General features: G+C 42.6%; 1 protein-coding gene across 2 annotated transcripts in view; it reads left to right on the top strand.

Annotated features, from left to right (window-relative positions):
* The window catches only part of pappaa (pregnancy-associated plasma protein A, pappalysin 1a), a 383,886-nt gene that overhangs the window by 270,331 nt on the left and 88,420 nt on the right, over positions 1 to 25,135 (top strand). Inside the window, exons 15-17 of one of the 2 annotated variants that reach the window (XM_047017373.1) lie at positions 7,696 to 7,879; positions 12,447 to 12,759; positions 13,209 to 13,395. In XM_047017373.1, coding sequence (XP_046873329.1) covers positions 7,696 to 7,879; positions 12,447 to 12,759; positions 13,209 to 13,395 — 684 coding nt within the window. Of the gene's footprint in view, positions 1 to 7,695; positions 7,880 to 12,446; positions 12,760 to 13,208; positions 13,426 to 25,135 lie in introns of both variants that reach the window. The other variant, XM_047017374.1, reaches the window with a different exon arrangement.

Raw genomic sequence — 25,135 nt, forward strand, 5'->3', positions numbered from 1 at the left:
AGCAGTTTGAAGGAAGTCAATGTACAATGTATTATTTGACTGGATTCCAGCCGAAGCTTTCCCTCCTTTCTGCGTGAGGAATTAACATAATAGAGTACTTAAATCCTTTTATGTTGATGAGGATGAACATGTGGAAGTAGTTATGGAGTTATGGGTCTTGATGATGATTAGAGAAAAAGTTGAATGTAGCCTACATACAGGGACACAAGTAATAAGACACGCGTTCCATGGTATGTTTATTATTATTCATGCCTCTGTGTGTATGGTGTGTTGTGTGCAGTACACAAGTATACACACATTTCAAATATTTGATGTGTGTGCATGAATGAATGTATAGTGTATATTTATTTTATAGTCCTTTTAGTGTCATACATTTATCCAGTAACATTTTCATGGATGTTAGCCTTCAGGCCAAATGTGGACAGGATTTAAACCGGTACAGCCCTGGTATTTAAGGGTTATGGTTAACCCTGGATAGTTAATTATGGAATACTGTACTAAGTCCACTCTATTGAGCACTCAGCAACACAGAACATCTAATAACATTACATTTTGATGGACAATTTGATGGACACAGGAGCAATTTTTCAATAAAACTGATTTAGCACTGAAGGAAATAATAAGTACAAAAGAATAAAAACAAGTAGCCATTGGAGAGAAAGAGAAAAGACAGCGCAGAGGGATGAAGCTAAATGATAAAAGGAAGACAGTCTAGTCTTGCTATTGTGTGACCGAAAGGTGACTAATCATCTTTTACATATTTTGTTAGATTACAATTCTGATCATTTTAGTCTACTCCACACATTAGCCCATTCATTATATAAAAACTACCTTAGTGTCATTTCAATTTGTTTTATAAAATGACATGAAAACACTACCTTTGTTACACATTATACAATGGTCCTTCTCACCTCTACATTTATTGACATGAAAGTTTACATTATACATGGAATGTTGCTTCTCTATGATAAACTCTCTTTTAGTTTTAAATTAAGTTTTAGAAAACGGGTAATGTCAGCAACAAGCATAATCTGACAGTATTGCAATTTTAATTTCCCATTTCTGCTTGTGGTTCATGATACACTTGGACTTAAGTGAATTAATTCATTATAAATTAAGGTATTTAGTTAGTCAACAGGTTTTCAGGTTGTTTTATTATGTTATTGTCATTTGTAAAATAAAAAATGCAATATAGTTCATTGAATACACTTATACCGAGTGCAAGGAAGAAAAAGTGAGAAAGATTGAGGAAGGTAGGGAGAGGTACCTCAGATGGCTTTCCATGAATTGGGGACATCTCAGAACACATCGTCTTTTCATCGTTCAATCCTATTCTTCCTCTCTCTTGTATGAGAGACACAACCATAAGGTTTTCATATGGACAAGCTATAGTTTTTGAGCATGAACTGAGAAGGGACTTTTGAGTCAATCAAAAAGCAGAACACCTGGTCACCCTATATATTTGTAAGGGATAATTCCCAACGAGGTGTACATTATCACCTGATACTGGGCGATGCGGAGGCGCGAACCGTCCGACGCGCAGCTTCCACTTGCGAGGTGAATAGCAAATGGGATGTGAGATGAGCGGTTACGCGACACTTACAGTAAATTCCGAAAATTAACATTTTCCAAATAGGTTTAAAGAAATATTGAAGTCACTCATTGTTGTAGCTAATTACATGCTAGGCTTTGACTCCGTCCCTGTTGTTATGGTTACTTATTTCAGACACTTTGTACAGGCTCATACTATGTACCCAGCGCTACATGGTATGTAAGTAACTTTCGTAATATAAAAAAAGGATAGGTTTAAAAAAAAATGCACGATTTGAAGATTGCCATCCAGCAGATCTTTTTTATCAGTACATGTTATGAATGGTATTTGACACCACTTTTCAAAGTGGAATTAACCAGAAATCTCTCTTTGCTTACAACACTACAGTTGGCACGCATTAATTTAGGTTGTTAGTGTTTTGTACTGTACTGTAGGCTTATGTGTCATCCTGGGTAAGGAAGTGGGATGGAGCAAGCAGTCTGGCATGAATTACACCTAGTAGCCAGAGGTTGTTAAATCTCCACTGGAAGAAAAAAAGGCAGCTGTAAAGATTTTAAAAGAAGGAAACTCCACACACTTTTACACACACAACGTGGAACAAAAACGCTTTAAGGATTGCTCACACACACACGTGTAAATACGCAAACTCTTGGGCAGGCAGGCAGGAGACTTGCTTACACACACACTTACACAAACATGCACAGGATACATTTATATAATTAATGCAGTATACCCAGTGGATGTCTTTGCACATGCATAGACCACTCTTGGTCTAGTGAGGTAAAACAGGCACTGCACACATACTCCTGTACACATTGCCACCACAAAAGGAAATTATGTGTGTACACACATATTGATTGATAAGTTTCATTCTACATAATGTTGCTGCTACACACCAGATGCAATACATGTCCATATGTCATGTCCAGAATTATTGGCACCCCTTGGCAAAGATGAGTAAAAAGTGTTATATAAAACCATGTGTACAACTATTTGCACCCCTACATGTAATGCTTTGTGAATTTAGTAATTTAGCAGAGGCTCTTATCCACAGCGACTTACAGTAAGTACAGGAACATTCTCCGAGGCAAGTAGGGTGAAGTGCCTGAGGTATTTGAACTCCTTCACTTGGGGTAATAACTCATTCCCTAAGCACTCCATCGGTTTCCTGCTGAGAACCATGGCCTCAGATTTAGAGGTGCTGATCCTCACCGCAAACCCTCTTGCCACTCCTTAGGCGCTGTCCTAGACTTCCATGCAACGTTGAAGAGGCTGTGTCATCCACAACACCCCTTCCACATCCAAGGCCCCGTTTACACGGAAGAAAAACGCATATATTTTCATGCGGTTTGGCCTTTCATTTACACAAAAACTGAGGTTTTATCACGTAAAACAAGCATTTCTTAAAACTCCGGCCAAGTGGAGATTTCTGAAAACTCAGTTTTTGTGTTTGCGTGTGCACTAGCTTAAACTGAGTTATAGGTTCTCAAACCTCACAGTATGGGACTAAAAAAGCATCACGTCATGTGAGCGTCCTGTTTATAGTAATAGGTGCGTTCGACTTCATGCAGCGCCGGCGTCGCCTGCAGCCCGGCTGACTTGAAGCAGCCAACGGCTTTCTCAGCTTCAACGCAGCCGGCTGACGGCACCGCCGGTGGTGCATGAAGTCGAACACAACTAGCATAATGGGGTCATTTATTTGTGAATTGAGAAACATTTCTGAATCACGAAATACATTTGTGCATCGCATTTGTGAATCATTCAAACAAATGAACCTCGCGCCTAAAAGGTAAAGGAAGTCGGTCGTGTTATTCGTAGTTGCTCTTCTTTTGCTCTCGACGAAGGCGGTCGCATTTCTCTCCTCCCCTCCCTGACCTTCCCTGCTTGGCTCTGTCTTGTCTTGTCTGTCTCAAGATACTCTCTCACCACCACTCTCCGAAACTAGAAGCATGGAATTAATTAGCTGGTCTCTCAATGCTATTGACACCATCTTCTCGAGGAGAAGCTCGGGTTCGGGGGAACCCAACTGTCCTGACGGGACGTTCGCAGCTGGCTACAAGATGGACGTGTGGGACAATTGGCATGTCGTGTGTCTAGCGGCGCTTTCCGTGGAGGACGTTGAAGACGTCTTTATATTCGGAACCGTGATTACAGGCTTTCTGCTGTTTGGAATAGGCGGTTGGCTTGTATATCGGAAAGTCAAGGATACGGCTGCGGCCATCAAAAGCCACTTAGGCTGCCCGACCTGATTGATACGGTGGGTAAAGCCGTTGGAGCTCTGACTGTGAACTTACAGCGTAATATGGATTACAACAGGGATACGTTTGCGGCTCCGCAAAGGAAGATCGAGGAGCTGGAGGCCTTCCTGAAGGGTGGACGTGAAAATTGAGTCGCGTTTACTCGTCTAAACAACTACACCAATCTTATCTACTTTCGGCCCCGTAACCAGCACAGGCCTTGGCCAAGGCCGTTGCTGGAAAACAACTCCCCTGGAGAGCGCTGAATCTTGCTCTTCCCTTCCCCCTCCCCCACCTACATCTGTGGCTTGGTCTCTACCCGGGTCATGACCAAGGATGTCTCCTTGCCAATACAATCTGCATAGGGAGACTCGGACTGATTGTGGCCTAGGTCGAGGGCGCCAACCCAGACCTACTCACACACTAACTTTCACCTACTACAGATACCACCACCCCCCACCCCCATCCAACGCCTTCGACTGCTTGTTCCCCTGGGTGGCTGGTTGGTCTGTGTCCAGCGCCTACCATGGCTGCAGGTCCAGATGCTGCTTGTCTACCCCCCCCACTCCCCGTTGCAAGTGTCTGTGTAAATGTTGGGCTTATGTGCTGAGGTTTTTGCCTGTTCCCATACTGTACTCCTCTAGGAGCATTGTCTGGGGGTTGCCTTTTTCTCTCCTCCTCTCTCCTCATGTTATGCTGTAACTTTTCTTGTTGGCGCCGAAAATGGCTGCCTGGGTAGGCTCTCCTGCCAAAGTAAATTCCTTGTCTGTGCAAACTTTCATGGCGAATAAACACCAATTCTGATTCTGTTGATTTTGAAAATTCTGATTGGTTTGCATGGCTTTATCCTTCACATTACACTGCCGCCTACAGGTTTGGCATAGTTATGATGGCGCTCAGGGGCGTATATGCGGGGTTCATGTAAACAGAAAAAAAAAAAAAAAAACGTACTTGTGTGTACGACGTTATTTTTGAAAACGGGGGGGCAGAAATATTTGTTTCTGTAAATACCCTGCTATGTGTAAACGTGGACCAAATCTTTCAGCATTTCTGGGCGGATCTCATCAATCCGGAGTTGTTTGACAACCTCAGTGACCTCCCCCAGGGAAATTGAATCATCAGCCTCTGGCTCTGCCTCCATCGTAGAGGACATGGTGGGATTTAGGAGCTCATCAAAGTGTTTCTTCCACCACCCAACAACCTCCTCAGTTGAGGTCAACAGCATCCCATCTTTGCTGTACACAGCTTGGATGGTTCCCTGCTTCCCTTTCCTGAGGTGGCGGACGGTTTTCCAGAAGCACCTTGGTGCAGACCGAAAGTCCTTATCTGAACTTTCCCACACCTGCTGCTTTGCCTTTCTCCCAGCAGAAGCCGCAGCCCTTCGGGCCTGTCAGTTCCTTGCAACTGCCTCCAGAGGCCTTCCGGGACAACATATCCCGGAAGGCCTCTTTCTTCAGTCGGAGGACCCAACTCACCACCAGATGGTGATCGGTTGACAGCTCAGCCCCTCTCTTCACCCGAGTGTCCAAAACATATGGCCTCAGATCCGAAGTAACAATTACAAAATCAATCTTCGGCCTAGGGTGCTGTGGTACCACGTACATTTATGAGCATCCTAATGTTCGAACATGGTGTTTGTTAACCCTTGTGTTGTATTAGGGGTAAAAAATTACCCGTCACTGTGTTTATCAGCAGAGAAAACCCCCTAAATCAGGGGTCACTAAATGGCGGACCGCGGTCCGAGTCCGGACCTAGACGGCTTCCTATCCGGACCCGGACCTTTAGCCGATATATTATTAGCCTATGGAGTTGATTCATTTTGACAGAACGTTTCCATTTTAACCGGCACATTTTTTATAGCCTGTACGCTATTTATTATGTCTATGGTTTTCCTACTAGATGTGGTTTCTATCTTCTGTGTCCAATCCAAAGATCCAATCAGGAGCTGTAATAGCAATCACCATGAGAACTCACTCACTCACTCAACGTTGGCCGCAACCTCTGTGGGTCACTCAGGTTGTGTGTCATTCGCAAAAACAACGCAGGTTAATCGATTTGCTAATGGTAGCTAGCCTACCTGTTCTTCCTTTGCAAAAATAATGGCGTGACAAAACCCAGCAAAAAGTTGATTCCGAAAAATCGCAAATTTCAGACAGAATGGACTGACAAGAATGCATTTGTGTCGCCGGTGGGGAGCACAAAACCCATGTGTTTAATCTGCAATGAGATGGTTGCCCTTGTCAAAAGTGGTAGAGCTAACGTGAAACGTCACTATGACACAAAGCATAGACACTGAACAAACTTACCCCCCGAACTCTGGTCTATGGGAGAAAGATGCCCAGGGGCACGGGCACTGTGCCTAAACCTAAGTCAATTTTTTATGGGAGTCAATGTAAGGACAAGAAAAATAAACCATGGTCTGTTCCGGACCCTCGACTGAATGGAAATTTGGTGAGTGGACCTTTTGAGTTTCTAATTGAGTACCCTGCCCTAAATGTTATGTTGTACTTTTCCTAGAATTACCTCAAAATTAGAAAAAGTGAAACATTGTCTTTGTTCACATTTCCATGAAAGCTGTACACCACTAGGGTACAAAGATTGTCTTAAGGGTCATTTTTGACCCGGCAGTTATAAAACCATTATACACACCACACAAAAAAAAAATTTGACACACATACACACACATACACTCACACACACAATAAGATAATTACATTATTTGTCCTACTGATTGACAAAGCTAAAACTTCCGTGTGCAGGTGCAGCATCTCCCCTCCCTACATGACTCAAGCTCACAGACAAAATAAAAACAATTTCAGACAAACTAAACAAAATTTCAGACTAAAAAATGTCTTCAAAGCATTGTTTACTAATGGGGAATGCAGTCAGAGGCTACAAAGCTCCTGCAAATGACAGTACCCCCAGTATTCTTTGCTGAAGCCATGACTGCATATTTCAGTGCCCAACAGGATTAGGGTCTCAGCTCTCAGATCTACATGTTGTAGATCTGATATTTTCAGATGTCCAGAAGGAACAACAGTACAATGATTTAGAAGAGGAGGTATCTGAAAAAGAACATGGGGAATAATACAACCCGGAGCATGAAGCAATAATACACCTCTACTTTAGTAAAGAAAACTGTTATGACAGGTCTGCTGTAATAAAAACGAATAGTTGTCCACTGATTAAATGTAGTCTTTCTGCAATGTGAAAAGGTAAAACCTGCATATTCACAAATGTTGTGATGAAGAACAGGTTGTTTCTTCATGCAAAATAGATTAGGAGTTTAAAATTCAATAAAGCTGCTTTATTTTAGGGGTTTGGTGAAGGTGGGTCATTTTTGACCCTTAGGACAAGGGGAGTGTACAGAATGTTAAGACAACACGAGGGTTAAGAGGCAGTTGCATGTCTTTGTAACTTAAGTGTGAGTTTCAAATACAATGCCAGTCAGTAGTTGTCATTTTTGGTATGTGGGGACAAATACATTGACACAAGCCTTTATTGGTCCTTATGCCCCTGCTCTTCTCCATCCCCTTCTCAATCTGTTTAGCGTTGAGAGGATTATACAGTAGTTGCATATATATAATCTGAAAGGTATGACATGACCTTAGATCAACTATCAGCAGAAATTTGAGCTGCTAAATTGTGCAGTCTGTCGAGTCACTGATATATAATAATGATCTCTTATGTTATTGTGCCACCTCCTTGGTTATTGGTAAAGGTGTGTGTGTGTGTACATGTGTGTGCGGTTGTGTTCTCAAGTGTAGAATTTAGACTTTACTGTCCCCAAGGGTAAAATTCCTTTCCACAGCACTGTACATGTCAGACAACAGTATATGCAAACTCTATCATACAGTTAAACACAAATCCTCCCTCTCACTGGCTCTGTCTGTTTCCCCCTTCCAGGCAGAATCCACTGTGACCATCACGTGTGCCAACGGCAAATGGAACAAGCAGGTGTCGTGTGAGCCAGTTGACTGTGGCCTACCAGACAAATACCATGTCCATCCTGCTCACTTTACCTTTCCAGAGGGCACCACCTATGGTAAAAGGAGCAAATTCCGATGTAAAGAGCCTGCTCAGCTCATAGGTAAGACAAAATGGTCACACAACAGTTTCACATTCACCAACAGTACACACACACACAAAATGAACTGATGTAGTCTAGGACTAGGCCCCCACATTAAACCCACAAACAACAGGTTAACTAGATCATTTATAGGCAAACTCAGGAGGCACATTTTCTCAGTGTTAGCCAGATGCAAAAACGTAAATGGCATAGGCTAGAAAAAGATCACGGCAAATGCATGTCTTATTTGTAAATATTTATCTGTGAATGCCCGATGAGGGTTTGTGTGCTGTGCATTTTGAAAAAAACATTTTAAAAAGTAAGCTAGGCGTAAGTGACACTAGCAAAGCTAGCTACCTACCGTTTGCAATGGGCCTCTGTACCAAAACTCTTCAGAAATCTCTTCCCCCATTACACAAAGACATTTATCTAGTAGCTATGTAACATACTGTATGTTTCAGGGCAACGGGTGTTGGTTTCAGTTGCTTGCCAGATTTTGTTTGTGACGAGCCAGGCCACTTAATGCAATGTAGCTAATGATGAATATAAAGTTACGTTACATCAACGTTTAGTCATGTCAGCTGCATACCTCTCCCGACTTAATAATGTTAAGTTAAATGCCGTGGTACCGTTGCGATTACTAGCCTAATGCGCCTCTAAGAAAAAGAAGAAAAAAACATAGGCTGTTTTGCCTGGCCATAATCTGGCTGCACTACTTTAAGAGTGCACATTTTTGTCAAATACAGTTACAGATCAAATCTAACTTAGTACCTAGTCAAACCCTACTGTTAGTGTATTTTGAGTGGTCTGGTCTTAACTCGGTATTGCCCTGCCATGGTCTTGACTCGGTCTCGACCCCCTCAAAGTCTTGGTCTTGTCTCGGTCTCGATACACTCTGGTCTTGGTCATGACTTGGTCTTAGTTTAGGTGGTCTTGACTACAACACTGACCCCTGCTGTAACCCAACTGAGAGACAATGTTTTCCTTATGCTCTCTTTCCCTTGTCTCTTTGTCTTCCTCATTCACTCTGAATGTTCTTTCTCTCTCTCCCCTTTCTACGACTGCAAAAAACGTACTCAGAGGATAGCCGAACTTGATCTGAGAGTCAGAACCCGAAGACTTTATAGATTCCATGCTACCTAACCCGGAGGCTAAGCTATCGGCTAATGAGCCACCCTTGGAATAGGCTTTCTTTCCACCAGCCGGTAGACCAGATGAGTCATGGCCTGCTCTCGGCGCCAAACCAAAGGGGCCTAGCGCCGCTTCTACCTTCATCGGAGAGGGGACTGGTACCAAGCAAAAAAAGCGAGGCAGAAACTCTTCCCGCATTACCTCTCCTCCTGTCATACTCAGAAATAGATTTGAACCATTGGGAACTCTCTCTCCCTTGTGCGTGGAATCAAAGGCGAAGAGGCACAGGAGTGCTAGCCACGCAGCTAACAAACATGAAGGGCCCGGATCGCCGACACACCATGATGGTAGCTACCACACAAATGCAAATCCAACACAGACACATCATCGTCTGCTGTGACTGGGAGTCCCCCATTTCACTCCAAGCCCATCAGCACTTAGAGGAGCTAACACTGCTAGCACTAGCCCTATAGAATCTACTGCTAGCACTGACACAGTGGCTAACCTTGGTCCAGCACAAGGTGCTATCAGTGCATCAGTGCACACTCTCAGACCATCATTACTTTTTAATGTGGAAATGATCCTAACAAAAAACACAAAATAATTCTTAGTCCAAAGAAGACATCTAGACGATAGAGCTATGATAACATTTTCTGAACAATTTGCTCTATATGAGCCAACTAATCATGAATGCTCTCTGAATAAAGGGTTTTTCCTGCATAGAGAACATTTTGGCACACGCCAAAGCCGTTTTCCTGAGCGCAAATGACTAATCCCGAGCACCAAAGGCACTGATGAAAAAAAAAGCTGTGTTCATCATGTGTGCAATGCATGCAATCTCCTGTCTTGCCCCCCAATGGTGGAGTCAGCTCCCCACCTCCATCAGGGACACTGAATGTCTCCCCACTTTCAAGAAAAGGCTCAAGACGCACTTGTTCCGGGAGTACAACGGCACTAAGGAATGCTTGGCTAGACCTGATGTTAGTTTCCTCCAAGTTCACAATGACTCTTATTGAGAGACTTGTTGCTCTTGTTGGCTAGTTATAACGGATTTAAACTTTTTGTACTCGCTGTGAAATATTTTACTGTTGATTGCTCTTCTACAGGTACATTCTTGCACTTTTTGAGTTTCATGTTGTTTAATTGTAACTTGTTTAACTGCATGCTCTTATGGTTCTTCCCTTTTGCACTTATTTGGTTTTTCACAATGTATGCTTCATGTTTTGGCTGCTTGCAATGTTTTGGGGCTAACTCGTTGTTATGATCAGTGACCTATGCTCTTTTGTAAAGCTCTCTCTTGGAAGTCGCTTTGGATAAAAGCGTCTGCTAAATGCATAAACGTAAATGTCAGCGAATATGTCTCAATAGTATGTTTCAATTAGCCTACAGCCGAACCCTGATCTTTTGATCAATAGTAATCGAGTTGATAAGCGTGTCTTCTTGTCTGATCAATACACAACTGTGAAGGGCGCGAATGGGCAGAGTGGCCACTAAACTGTCGTTCCGCTGCGAGGAAAATGCTGTGCAGCAGAGAAAATGAAAAAAACTAAAATCACTATCCACTACAATATCTACAAAGATACACTAACCACCTATAGCAAAACCATCCATCTAGCAAGGAGAGAATATTTCTCCAACATTATTACAGAAAATGCCAGAAATTCCAGAGTTCTTTTCTCCACCATTGACCAGCTGCTAAACACAGTCCCTGCCCCCCCCTCCATCCTCAGCAGTTAAACGTGAAGAGTTTACTTTGTTCTTCAAGAACAAAATGTCTTTGATCAGAGCTAGTATTATTAATATTGGGGTTGAAACATAACATAACAAGCAACATAACCATGAGCACATTTACATGTATCACACTAAGTGAACTTTCCAAAATCGTCAGCGAATTTAAGTCCACAACCTCAGATATTGATCCTATACCCACAACATTCTTTAAGCGAGTGTTTGATGGTGTCTCAGGTCCGGTGCTAGAGATTATAAACACATCCCTTAAAACTGGCGTATTCCCAGATGCCTTCAAAACAGCTGTTATAAATTCCCTATTAAAGAAACCTAAATTGGATAACAGTCTACTTGCAAAATACAGACCAATATCAAACATTCCATTTATCAGTAAAGTACTGGAAAAGATATAGCAAGATAATGTATTAGTCCAATTAAATTCTTTTCTTGAAGAAAATAACATCCTGGAAGTCTCGCAGTCAGGTTTCAGGAAATATCACAGTACTGAAACTGCTCTCACCAAAATAATTAGCAACCTCAGACTCAACTCTGATGCAAATAAAGTTTCTATCCTTATCCTGTTAGATATTAGTGCAGCATTTGATACCATTGATCACAACATCCTAATCAATAGACTGGAAAAGCTTATTGGGTTCACGGATAGTGTAATGAACTGGATGAAATCATATATCACAGGAAGGAAGTTCTGTTAGTTTAGGAGACCATAGGTCTAAGAAACATGAAAACAGCTACGGGGTTGCTCGAGGAAGCTGCTTAGGTCCATTACTTTTTTCTCTTTATATGGTACCACTCGGCGACATAATTAGAGAACATAACATAGATTTCCATAGTTATGCAGATGACACACAACTATATATATATCCACTGAACCCAACGAGGCAACGGCCATCAATTCCATTACCAACTGCCTGTCGGCAATAAACAAATGGATGAATGATAACTTTCTTAAATTAAATGACGACAAAACTGAAGTCCTATGTGGCCCCAAATCCAAAAGAGAGATGCTTACTAAGAATCTAGGAGGTTCAACCCCCTGGCTTAACCTAGAGGTGACAAGTGTCGGTGTAATCCTGGACTCAGATTTGAATTTCAACTCTCACATTAATAAAGTGACCAAAACAGCTTTCTTTCACCTGAAAAACATAGCAAAGGTATGACCATTCATAAACCAAAATGATGCAATGAAGTTAATTCATGCTTTTATATCCAGCCGGCTGGACTACTGTAACGCACTTTTCACGGGTCTTCCCAAGAAAACCACTGCAGGTAGATTATTAACCAAAACTAAAAGTAGAGAACACATTAGTCCTGTCCTAGCTACTTGACACTGGCTCCTGTTACCTTCAGAATGGACTTTAAGGTCCTTTTCCTCACATACAAAGCTCTACACAGACAAGGACCTACCTACATTGCTAACTCTCTTATAAACTACACACCAGCTAGAACACTGTAATTATCAAATGTAGGCCTATTAGAGGACACCAGAAGCAGTCATAAGAAGATTGGTGATGCAGCCGTTGTCAATTACGCCCCAAAACTATGGAACAATTTACCCATAAATATTAGGGAAGCAAAAACGCTAGACATTTTCAAAAGACAGCTTAAAATAAAAAATCTTTTTACCAAAGCATTTAACTAATTTCATCAATGAAGACTTATTTTTATCATTTCTATCTTACTGTCCCTCACTCTCTTTCTGCCTTTCTAGTTTACCCCTTTTTGCACTTGTCTTTTTCCCACTCCCTCATTCTTAATATCCCTGTCTTACTTTCTCTCTATTTGTCTTACTTCCCCTTTCCCCCTCTCCATCTCCTCCCAGGTACAAACAACACACTCAATTGTCTGGAGGATGGCCTGTGGTCCTTTCCGGAGGCGCTGTGCGAGCTGCGTTGTCCAGCTCCAGCCCCTGTGCCTAACGCCGTCTTGCAGACTAAGCGCTGCAATGAAACCGGTCTCAAAGTGGGTTCCCTCTGCAAGTACAAATGCAAGCCAGGCTACCATGTCAAGAACAAACCCAAGAGGTAAACGCTGGAGCGCTCATTTTATTTACTGCTGTTGGGGCTTTATTTACTGTAGACATACAGGAAGTCTTGGGATTTGGGCCTGGATCCATTTTAAATTCAATTAAGTTTTACTTGTCTCATTGTTTGTCTTTTGCTTAATAGCCAACAAGGATGGGATTGGAGCCCAATTATTTTTGTTGTCTGTTATAATGAAATTGGATAAAATTGCGTAATTGTTATTGTGTGCTGCCAAATGTCTGATAAGATTAAATATGTAAGGATATAAAAGCAAATACAGTGGCTACATAACCACTTTGAATCACATGCAACATTTACATTTACAATAGATTTTTAGGATAGAGGAAACAGCGACCTGTTTTTATGTGTTCTTAAAGTAATGATTCAAATAACAAAGATGTTATTTGTGGCTACAATTGCCTATTACAGCTTGTCCTCTTACCTTCCAGGCGTGCATTCAAGCGGCAGTGCACAGAGGATGGGAGTTGGCTGGAGGGGGAGTGTGTGCCGGTGACCTGTTCCCCCCCTCCACCAGTTTTCCATGGAATGTTTGAGTGCACCACCGGCTTCCGTTTCGACAGCACCTGCCGCCTAAACTGTACATCCCCCAGCACCGTCGATACCACCAACCACACGGTGAGACCACTGCACGCCCCATGCAAGCAGGTCTGTCTTTCTTTCTCTCTCTCTACTCGTCCCCTTATTGTATGTTCTGTGTCTGTTTGCTGTGGGTATTACAGAGAGTGACTGTGTACTTCTGTCTGTCTGTCTGTAGGGTGAGAAATTATATATTAGGCACTGACATGCTGAAGGTCATTGCACATATGAAAAAAAATAACTCATTTTGTACTATTCTGCCGTGCAAAGGCTAACTGGAGTAGCTTAATTTTTTTTTTAATTAGTTGTAATTTAAATTGAGCTTCTCAATATCTGTTTTATCTTGTGACAAAGTTTCAGAGTTCAATTTTGCTCCGTAAAAAAAAAAAGGGGTAGAAAGATTTGCATAAATTGCAAAATCACACTAAAAACCGAGGCAACCCACAGTAAGTGTAGTTACAGTGCTCTGTATCCATTTCCCCATACATTAGACGCAATTTAAACCACATTAAAGTGCTGTTACTGCGATCTGTATCTGTTTGGCCCATACATTGGATGCACTTACTGTGGTCTACAAATGATTCTACTGGTCCATATTTCTAGCTCATTTATCACCACTCTCGCCTGAATGAAATTGCATCGAGAGGGAAAAGAATACTGGAACTCGCTCTTAAAAGAAAATATCCAAATAATGGTATGCTAATGAGCTACGAAACCAACTGCATAATAACTGTGCTAAACCCACTGGTGATAAGCTAGTAAACTCAAGGTTAGGTGATGACTAGCGTATTTCACTTTCATGTTATTCAGAGTTCTTTTGCTTTAATTCATTGTATAAAATACTAAAGACAATGAGACAAAAAATATATATTAAATACATTTACAAAATATTAAAATAGTCAAAATAGCTTGTTTTACTGAAAATGGAAAGAACTGGAAAACAACATTGTAGTTACTGCACTGAACTTCTGTATTACCTGTATAGCTATTTACAGAAATCAAAAGGCAGAGTGAAGTATCTGCATTTTTGGCGTCATGGGTCAAATCTGTGGCTGTGTTTTTTTATGAATAAATATTACCTAAAGGTCACATGATATGCTGTTTTTGGATGCTTTATATAGGTCTTAGTGGTCCCCTAAAACTGTATTTGAAGTATCTTTCCCGAAATTCAGCCTTGGTGCATAATTACAGCCACTACGAGCAGTCCCACATTGAGCTTTCCTCAAGACATGCTGTTTCTGTCTGTAGTGTTAAATGCTAATGAGGAGGAGAGAGGCGGCACCATGCGCTAATGTTTACAATGGATGTATCGCAATCGCTCGTAGCCCCGTTGCTGTAAGATGCCTCGAATTTTCCCAATTCTCATCTCATCACCCTGGTTTGCAGAGGTGCACACTCATAGTAATTTCAATGAGAGGAAAGGCGGATATTGCGCACGCCATAACAACAGCAGAAGGGTTATCTAAATAACAAAGAAGTGTACAACACTCGAGTTACAGCATGTGTATTCACACACATACTTGATGCTACCTACCTTTACATTAGCGACAGTAACTCAGCTGTTAGCTGCAGAGGTAATGTTAAAGCCACATTCTAAGGGTAGCAAGCCCGGTAACCATATACAGTAAAGCAACAGAAAAAAAGAAAGATGGACCAAGGAGAGTCAGTACTGATACTGAATTTTATTTCAGCAAGGCCAACTTTGTGTTAGCTCAAGTTGAGGAAACAGTCGTGGCTGAAATGTTTGGCGCCGACATACAAAACTTTGGAAAGTTGTGTCGGCGCATTTCCAGAGAAAATAAAATTAAGACACTGGGTCTTCACTGTAAAAATACTTTTGTTTTCCTTTGTACATCCAAACCGAGCAAATGTAACGCTTCGTTCCTTTGCAAGCCTAGGATTAAAACACTTGCACAGTCATAGCTCAGTTTCTCATGGGCGGGCCAGATTATCTGGGCGGGCAAAACAGAAATAGATTTGAGTAAAAGGAAAATTATAGTTCCAACCTCAAATATAAATGGTGTAGTAGTAGAGCGGGTCACAACATGCACTTATTTGGGTGTTGAAATAGATAATAAACTGACTTTTAATGAATGTGCCCAACATAAGTCCAAAAAGTTGCAGAAGAGGATGTTTTTTCTGAGGAAACTTAACCATTTTAGAATAGACAGCTGTATTCTTCAGATGTTTTACAAAGCTCTCTTGCAGAGTGTCTTATCTTTTGGTCTTATTTGTGCCTTTGGTCTTATTTGTACATGTATATTTAGGATCAGAATACATTGCAACAAATAGTAAAAACAGCCAGTAAGATCATTGGAGCTGATCAGGTATCTGTAGCCCAATAGTACAATCTTAAAAAGACAGAACAAATTATAAATGATTCAACCCAACCTCTTCATCAGAATTTCTTAAATAGCAACAGGTCAAGTGGGAGACTACTGCAAAGGAAAATTAGGACCACATGGTACAGCAATTCTTTTGTGCCTACAGCAATTAGACTGTACAACAATCAGCTAGCATTCAGCTAGTTTATTTTTTCATTTTCTTATATATTACATATGTTAAAATTAGTGCTGTCAAACCATTAAAATATTTAATCGCGATTAATCGCATTGTCATAGTTAACTCGCGATTAATAACAATTAATCGCACATTTATATTTCTATCTATTCTAAATGTCCCTTGATTTCTTTTTGTCCCATTCTTTTTTCAAATTGTAATGCTCTTATCGACATGGAAAAGTGGTTCGGATTGCTTTGTGCAAATATTTTTTGTTATTGAAAACAACATTGCAATCGCCTGGCTTTGACGAGGGGGCGAAGAATTTGCATCATCTTGGCTATCAAGTGGTATTTCAGACTGGACGTGCTGCAATGATAGCTAATTTTACAACGACAAAACACACAGATCACTTTGGTCTTGTCAATGGTACCATTTGGCAACTTTTTAAAAGTAAACTTTCCATTCAGAATCTTATTGGCATCCATTTCGGCGTCTCGCGCTCGCCATCCACTCAAAACGTAAAGTTAACCTACTACCAGAGAATGTCTCATATCCGTAAACGGGCTCTGCTACTACGCTTTAGCCGGATCGCAAGCCAAACAAGTGTGTGGCGTGCCTGTTGTTTTGTTTCCGGTCTAGCTAGATCCGGTGTGGTGTTGTAGTTTTTCTAACTTCGGTAGTTGTTGCAACAGCATGTGAAAAAAAACTACAAAGTTTGCTAGGCCAAAAAGAGCGTTAATCGCGCGATAAATTGACGCCGTTAATTTGGGTTTGCGTTAACGCCGTTAATAACGCGTTAAACTGACAGCACTAGTTAAAATTTTAACTGTTTTTGTATTTAAAGGGGCGATTGACTGGGTTTTTGGGGTATCTCACACTATTCCTTTACGTCTCCGAATAGGGTATGTAACATTGGTTGGGTTGAACATGGCCCGGATGCTGTTCTATGCCCCCTGATGGATCCCCTGAAATGTTAGCGGGAAAAAACACTAGCTTTTCTCCTTTTATGGAATGCGCATTAATATTTAGATGGCCTCACTGATTGGTTGTGAAGCTGGAGAGCAAAAACGCAACACGGCCAACAGCAGCACTCGCTGAAACACCGAAGGTGGAGACTTGAAATAAAAACGCGCAAATAAATCTATTGTGTCTATGTCGCGCCTAGCAGCACGCTCAAGCACCAGATCCTCCCAGGTCACAGACAATACCAGAAACAGAGTATGTTTATTTTTACAAAAGGCAGGACTGTGGCACAGAACAGTTGTATTTGGGACCCCACTAGGTGCTGGACATAGACCCCCCTTACTGGCCAGCTATGCTTTGACCCGCGAGCCCCCCACAGAACAATATCACCCCACAGCAAGGTACTTAAGGACCCACAACAAAGCCACAGCAGAGCACAGCAAAGTCACCACAAAATCACAGCAAAGTCACTACCAAGAGGGGAGTAGTCTTGGGCTGGGCAATAGCCGACCATGGCGGGCCCTGCTGCCACTTCTAACAGTCCCTTGTCCTCTCCAACATCCTGCAGTACTGACAATTATAAATTGGTACTGGTCGGTCCCCCACCGACCAGTATTAAAAACAATGAAACAAACAGTTTATGCAGCAGCCTTGCGCTGGATACCGTCGGTGAAGCGTGCTGTCACTGTCCAGTACGGCCGACACACGCCTTCGCCGCTCCAGCGCTGACCCTGATCTGCGCACCGATGTCCGTTGCGAAAGCCTCCGTAATGGCGCTGGTGACGCGCTGCTCCGCCCACCTCGAGGACTCCCCCAAGCTGCAGAGAACGGAAGTGCAGGACAGACCGCTTAGCCAACCTCACACCCTTCAACAGACCGAGCTAATGGGACAGAAGCACAGTGAGGTGGAGTAATGAACTTCACTTCGCAAGGCGAACGTAGAGCAGATTGACTGTCAGCCTCGAAGCCAGACCAGGCACCGCGTCCGGAGCCTCTCCAGGGTCCCTTCTCAATCCGTTGTCGCCAGAGCTGTCAAATTGCTAGCGCTCCCATCCGTCGTGTCAATCTCCTGCCCCACGTTCATCCACTGTCCTCTTATACAGGGAACGGACCTATCCCCACACACTACACCACTCCCTTCCCATCAAGCTAATTGCCCAGTAATTGGCAATTAGCCAATTGCCCGGTAATTGGCAATTAGCTTTGCAGCAGCCTTTGTAGGCCATAGCAACGCCCCCAATACAGACACATTTTACACATAAGTCCAGCAACTAATACACATGGCATTTACACTAAAACATTACAGTACACTTGACATCTACACAACACTGTTTTCAACAGATTGATTACATATCATTTGAAATAATAACGTTAGTTGTTTCCACTTCTGTTGTCGAAGCAAACTGGATTGACTTATGTGGGTAGAACGTTAAGCTACATCTTAGCAACCAAACTATACAGTATCGTGATTCAACTCAGCTTCAGTTAGCTAGCTCTAGATATCTTGCTGAAAAATAACCTGACAAAGATCTGGACAAACATGTATCTCGAATTGTAGATTTACATAACATGGGTTATTTATTTGAATTAAACACAGTCAGGAACATGAAACAACGTTAGCCCCATTGCCAATAAACTAGGCTAAATCCTCACACAAAACTTGTTCACATGCCTACAGTCTAGGTGTTTTCGCTACCTAGCTGTTCTTGCATTCCTTGCAAATCAGCGTTAATAAAATGCAGATGAGCTAGAGTCTAGCTAACATTGACTAGAGGGGCATGGCTGATGTTTGTCTATACCGTAGCGTAGTAGATCCCTGTGCAGTTCCACCCTCAACACATTTGCACAAACCATTTCACCAAGGACAGTTTTGAAAACCTGGGACGATGTAAAGCAGGATTTGCTATGAAGCTGTTGCTGAAAAGAGGTACGTGCCGACCTTACATTCATCACAACCGCAAACTGTAGTACGATTTTGTCGGTCAGCAGCGGCGTAACAATGACTTGGCGGGCCCAAGTGCAGATCTCACCAACTGGCCCCTTAACCGACCTATCGTCAGGCGAAATTATTGAGTGTTGAGCTTAGCGAGGCGCAGGGAAATTCAGTTATTATCAGTGTTGTGTCTGAACGCGTTCATTGAACGAAGGTTCATGAACTGGTTCATAATTTTAATGAACGTGAGCTGAACGCCTACTGTATTACTGCCGGATTAATTATACTGGACGCATTCATTCGGGTGTCTGTGTCTGGCACGTTCACTCTTTTTAATTTCGTTAAATAAGGTGCCAAATTTCTAGAGACTTCCAGGCGAAAACCACACCGTTAACAGTCCTGTGTCCAGGGTTGCCCTGCTTTCTTTCTTCTACTGTCTATGCCTGGCAAGTGTGAGAAAGCTGAAGTTACGTAGAGGCCGAGAGCGGTATTTCAATCTGGCAACGGCAGCCACATATTGAAAAAAAGAACTGGACTAACGCTAGTTCATTATTTGGAGCTTTAGTTCAACATTTTTTATTATGAACTATGAACTGAACTAGTTCATGTAGAAAGTGAACTTTCCCAACACTGATTATTACAATACACATTGTGAACTGATTGGTGAATGTTTGATTTTATTTTTGTTAGCTAGATATGCTAGCTTAACGTTTAGCCTATCTAGCTTTAGCTATTTTCTGACTACATCCTGCACAGTTTTCAATATCTAACCTGGCTGCTGCCTTAGCCTATACCCAGATAGGCCCGACGTATACAATACAGATATTTCCTCTTAACTCTACATGTATTTATTTAGTTCGGATCTCTCAGAGGTCTCTGTGTAGGAGAATCCTTCTGCAGACATGTCACTGACAATGTCAGCATGAATGGCTCTGGATACCATGCAACTGAACATGATACCCCACACCTTCAACGTCCCTCTCCTTCACCTCATCTTTCACTTCATATGGCCCAAATAGGTCCACGGCAGTGAACTGAAATGGAACTGCTGGCGCGGTTCGCTCAGGTGATAGGTCGCTCATTATTTGTTGACACCATTTTGCTTTCACTTTCCTGCAGATTACGCAATTGTCCACTACGTTTTTGACAATCCTTCTTCTAGGGCTGCACGAATTATCATGCTTTGTTGATTTTAACCTAATCAAATTTGATTGTCACAATGCATTGTACCTGCAGAATGGATGTGAATAAAACTCAAAATATACAATCAATAAAAAACAAACGATCGCCCTCCACACTAGCGTTTTCATATCATTTTCCAAATGTTTGCCGTCCACACTAACACGGGTACGTGACAATCGTTGTCATGGTTATGCCACTCCTGCCCCTCCCTCCCGCCACGGTGCCCTGTTTACATACTCCTCTGGCAATACTATTTGGTGTTTTAAAATTGTCCCACCAGCTAGCTGTTCAGCCAGGTCTCACCCACAATCGCCGCTCTGTGTTTGGTTTAAACCGTCTTCTCTGCCTTGTCCCCCTATCGCTCAGGCACACCAAGTAGCCTACAACACTCGCCTTCTGCTAGGAGTAACGCGTAGGCTATCTATTAAGTGATAATATTAAACTAACTAAACTGGTAAATACATTATAGAGATGGAGCAGCATATTTCTTTCACCTTCCATGTTCATCTTGACATTATAGCTATAGAGCGAAAGCTACCCCCAATGCCATAGCAACTGAACGTCATCGTATCTGAAAAGCTCCGTGGACCCTGACCACACTACAACGCGAACCCGGCGTTTTCAAATGTCTACGGCTAGGAGAGCGTATTCAAAAAGCTCAGTTTCAGTGTCCGAATACGCCGTATTAGTGTGAACGGGAGGTGCAAACGCAGACATATGTATGCGTTTTTAAATTTACTCTAGTGTGGCTAAGCTAGTGTGGACGGGGCCTCTGTCCTCTGTAACCGGCCGTCTACATCTAGAAACTAAGCTGCGTGGTGCAGGGAACATCTCGTAATCAGACATTAGGTGTATTCGACTCCATGCAGCGCCGCAGCCGGCTGCAGCCTACAGATTGGAGAAAATAGTTTATCATAGCCCAATACATAGAATGACAAATTATCCAACTTTACAGAGCCGTTTATAACTCCTCCCCGACTGCAAGCGTCAACTCTCACTGATCGTTTCATGCAGCCGATGTCGAACGCACCTATTGGTTTACTTTACGGATCACTAAATTGGCTTTGCAAAAAATAACTTTGATACGGGGTGTTCTATTAACGGAATGACGCATTTTAAATATAGCTTGATCACGTGAATTTGATCGTGGGAAGCCGAAATTGTGATCGTGATTAAAATTCGATTAATCGTGCAGCCCTACCTTCTTCCCTTAACCACCCAGGCTTTTTTTCTAATTCTCAACAGTGTTCCTGCTATACCCTCATTAACATTGTAGGATTCTCGTGCGAGCAATGCAGAAATCAACGCATCTTCTTTTTCTCTGAGGATCTGAATTCTGCCGCCGCATAGGAGTCCAACTTTGTGCCTAACCACTACTAACCGGTTGAGGGTAGTGTCAGGAAATGTGCCTTCTTGAGCTGCCAAGCAGAGAGTTCTGAAGGCATACTCGCAGTCTTTAACTTTGAGCACCAGAGTTTGGGATTCTTCTTTTGAGGGTGATGCCTCCCACTTTGATTTATTTCCAGTCTGGTCTTTAAGGCCTAGCCAGCTATCAGCACCCCGTCTCACCCAAGCAACAACATTCACCAGCCTGGACAAGCAGCTAAATCTCTTCACCTCCAAAAGCTTTTTGACGGCTGAGCTGGAAAGTGCTACTCTCAGCGCAACTTCACCCTGTCTAATTTCTGGATCAGCTTCCGAGTCTTCAGCTTTGGTGTGTTCCTGGGTGGTGACCCCTCGGCATCTCTTCACTTGACCTCTTGTCATTACTGCTGAAAAGGCCTTCTTCTGCATCTGATTTGGTAGGACAAATGTTTTGTGCATCTCAGAGGGTGTCCTAGTTGTGGGGTTTGCTACTCCCCTTTCCTGCCTCCCACTTTGCGCAGACTGGACCCATGGCTTCAGAGAAAATCCACCTGCTTGCAGAATTTCCTAAACCCCCTTGGTCACTTCTTTTAATGGACTGATATGCCTAGCCTCAACGATGGTGTCTTGCATGTGAGCTGTCTTGGTTACGAAGGGGACCTCAGCATGGATCTCCTCATATTTTATGGCAGCAGTTTTTCATAGAGCAAAGTGTGTTTTCGACTCGTGCCGTCATGTTTACTTGCTCAAACAGATCAGGGTGTGCTCCGCCCACTGTCTTTCCAAGAGGGCTCTCCCACAAGACGAGATCTCCCACAACCTTCACCCTTTGTTGGGCAAGTCTCCCTTCTCTGTGACTTATGAGCAACTCAATTTGCTCAGGTCTCCTCAGCTCATCAAGTTCAACTTCTGGGAAGAATCTCCTCAGCTTTTCAGGCCTGACAGCTTGGTGAACTTTGGCAATGTCCTTCAGCCCATAACAAATTAGTTCATGGGCCCTCTCAGTTCCCTTGGAGATTTTGATTCGAACCCTGAGGAGGTATCTTCTTGTGGCTACTTTGGTAGTCATTCCACCCACTCCATGCACAACAAGTGTGATCTTCTCACTCCTAAGATTCAATCTGTTGGCTGCTTTATGAGTGATATAATTGGTGTCCGAAGCCAGATCCATAAGGGCTCCTGCATTAGCGGTGACCTCCAACATCATAATGACGGTAAGTTCTCTCCATCCACTTTCTTTGAGGAGGCTCACCTGGTTCTTAGCTGGACAGCTGACCTTTGATGAGTTATTGGTGAAGGCCTGCACTTCTCAGCCAACTCAAGGGTAAGTTCACCCAAGAATCTCTCTGATCCTCAGTTAAGCCAATTTTGTCTCTGTCATCTGTCTGAGGTTTCTCAAGTTCACGCCTCTTGCTGTTCCCTTTTGGACAGAGAAGGAAGTGGTGATCTGATGGGCCTCTTTTTGCAGTCTACATTCCTGCACAGGTAAGTGTCTCTACAGCCGTCATCATACTTATGACACCCTAAGCACTCCCTGCATGCACCAATCCTTTCCACAGCAGCTTCCTCTTCTGATAACTCCAGACCCCTAAACTTCTTGCAGAAGAAAATCCTGTCCTTATGTTTCTCATCTCCACAGATAATGCATCCCTCCTCAGCATCCTCTTTCTCTGTGGCTTGAGTTGAGGCATATTTCTTGTTAAATCTCCTTTCTGCTTTGTCTGAACCCTCTGGCTTGTCTGTGATTTGTAGGTGCTCTCTCGAAGATTTCCTCTTGCTTCTTCAGAAAAGCTAATGGCATGTCGAAGTGCTTATCTTCAGTGACATCATTGCTAGGATCCACCATGAACATCAGCCAGTCCTTCTTCAAACCCTCAGGAAGCTTGCTCTCTAAAGACCTCACCACCAATGGGTTTTTAATGGCGCCGGTACTTCCTAGGTCTGTGTGGTCAACAAGAGCTTTTCCAATGGTCTGAATAAGGTCTACTACTTTCCTCGGCTGATTTCTTCTGACTGGCTGAATCTTCTCAAGTTCATCAACAATTTCTAGAGCAATGGCACATTTGTTACCATACCTATTTGCCCGCACTCTGAAGACATCATCAGCTATGCTGTAAGTCGACAAGCGGAGATCTTTCACAATCTTTTCTCCCACACCCTCAAGAAGCTGAATCTTTTTTACCTCTGCCGAACCGGTTGGCTCTCCCTGCTTCTGAAGGCTTTCACACTCTGTCCTCCAGCGGTGGAAGTCTTTTTTGCAGCCGCTAAACGTGGGCCGTTTGGTTGGATTAATACTCACTACTGGTATTGTCAGTCCAGTGTGTTTTTGTTTAACTCCAGTACCTTGCTTCTCCACATCTATTCTCCGTGCTCTGGCAAACTCACCTTTCCTCATGTCTAGCTCATTGTAAGTTACTCTCAGTTCCCTGCTTCACTTTTGAAAGTCTCTTCCCTCTGCTGCAGAAATCCATGACTCCCAGGCTGCAAATGCGTCAGATGTTTCTTTAATCAACTTTCCCACTACAGTATGATGGATTTTAAATCCTTCACAGTTGCTGCTTTCCACATGTGCGCTTACAGGCTTTTTCTGCTTCTTCAAAAGCAGCCTCTAGCATCTCTGATCCAGAGGTTAGTTTGAACAATCTGCTTTACGTCATTGAACTTTTGCTCACATTCACTAGCATATTTACTTAGATCTGTATCTTGCTCCAGACTTAGCATCATCTTCACCATCTTCTTTGGCTGCTAGCTCTGCTTCGAACCCAGTCCTGTAGTCATCGTTGGCCTCAATAACTTTCCTTGAATCGGCAGAGAGCTTTGCAAATTCTTGTCTGAGTTCTAACTCAGTTAAATAGCCTGCTTTCCGACTGAGATAGTTAGCTTGCTTGGTGAAGGTCTTTGCAGTCATCCTGTATTTCTTAAGCTGATCCAGTGTTTTGCCGAGAGCTTCGGCTGCCATCTTGAACGTGATGATTTCTTTTCTCTCACTTATTTATTTAGGTTAACTGTTTAGGTTCCTAATGCCTCTTGAATAGCCTTGCTGTCTACCAACTCTCCTCTGCATCCACACTCTGGACTCACTGAAGCCGTTAATCTTGTAGTTTTGATGCAGCTCTTTGGTTATCAATCAGTGTTGGTTTTCAACTGTCAAGTTATCAGGGGATTCTTAGCTTCTGCCCAAACTTGAACAAGGCCTTGACCATCAACAGGGTTAAACGGAAACAACTCTAGACGGTTTCTTAATTCTTCTATGACTTATTTTAATTAGTCATTGGTTTAAACACTTATTTTCAGTGCACACGTCTTTTCAGGTTGAAAATCTTAACAAGAAACTAACACAAAAGATACAGCACTTATAAACTGCCCTCCATCAAATACACAAACAAACACCAGGTTATTCTCACCCTTACACCGTTTCACCAAACAACATACTTCAAACAAGCATTACTCTACAACAAACATGCCATTACATGAACTAACACGAGCACACAGCAGTCAAATATAAATTACTAAATAAAAACACAAGCACACTTTTACATTAGATTACCATTAAACAGATCAACAGATAACATCATCCCTGGAAATGCCCAGCAAGCTAGTCCCCAATCACCATCCATTAGCAGTTACCGTGTGCTTTACCACCACTCACTCACACACTACCTGTGTTTAAGTAACCAAGCACTTCCTATTTCCTGACATGAGGACCACTTCCTGTTTCAAAATAAAAGTTTTAATTTCCTCAAAACTAAAGTCCCTTGCCAGTCACAATCTGACAGCACAGGTGTCAAAGGTGTTCATTTTCTCATTGGCGGAGAAGAATACTCAGGGCTTGGT

This window comes from Hypomesus transpacificus, unplaced genomic scaffold (assembly GCF_021917145.1).
Source record: "Hypomesus transpacificus isolate Combined female unplaced genomic scaffold, fHypTra1 scaffold_55, whole genome shotgun sequence".
In the NCBI taxonomy this organism is placed as follows: domain Eukaryota; kingdom Metazoa; phylum Chordata; class Actinopteri; order Osmeriformes; family Osmeridae; genus Hypomesus; species Hypomesus transpacificus.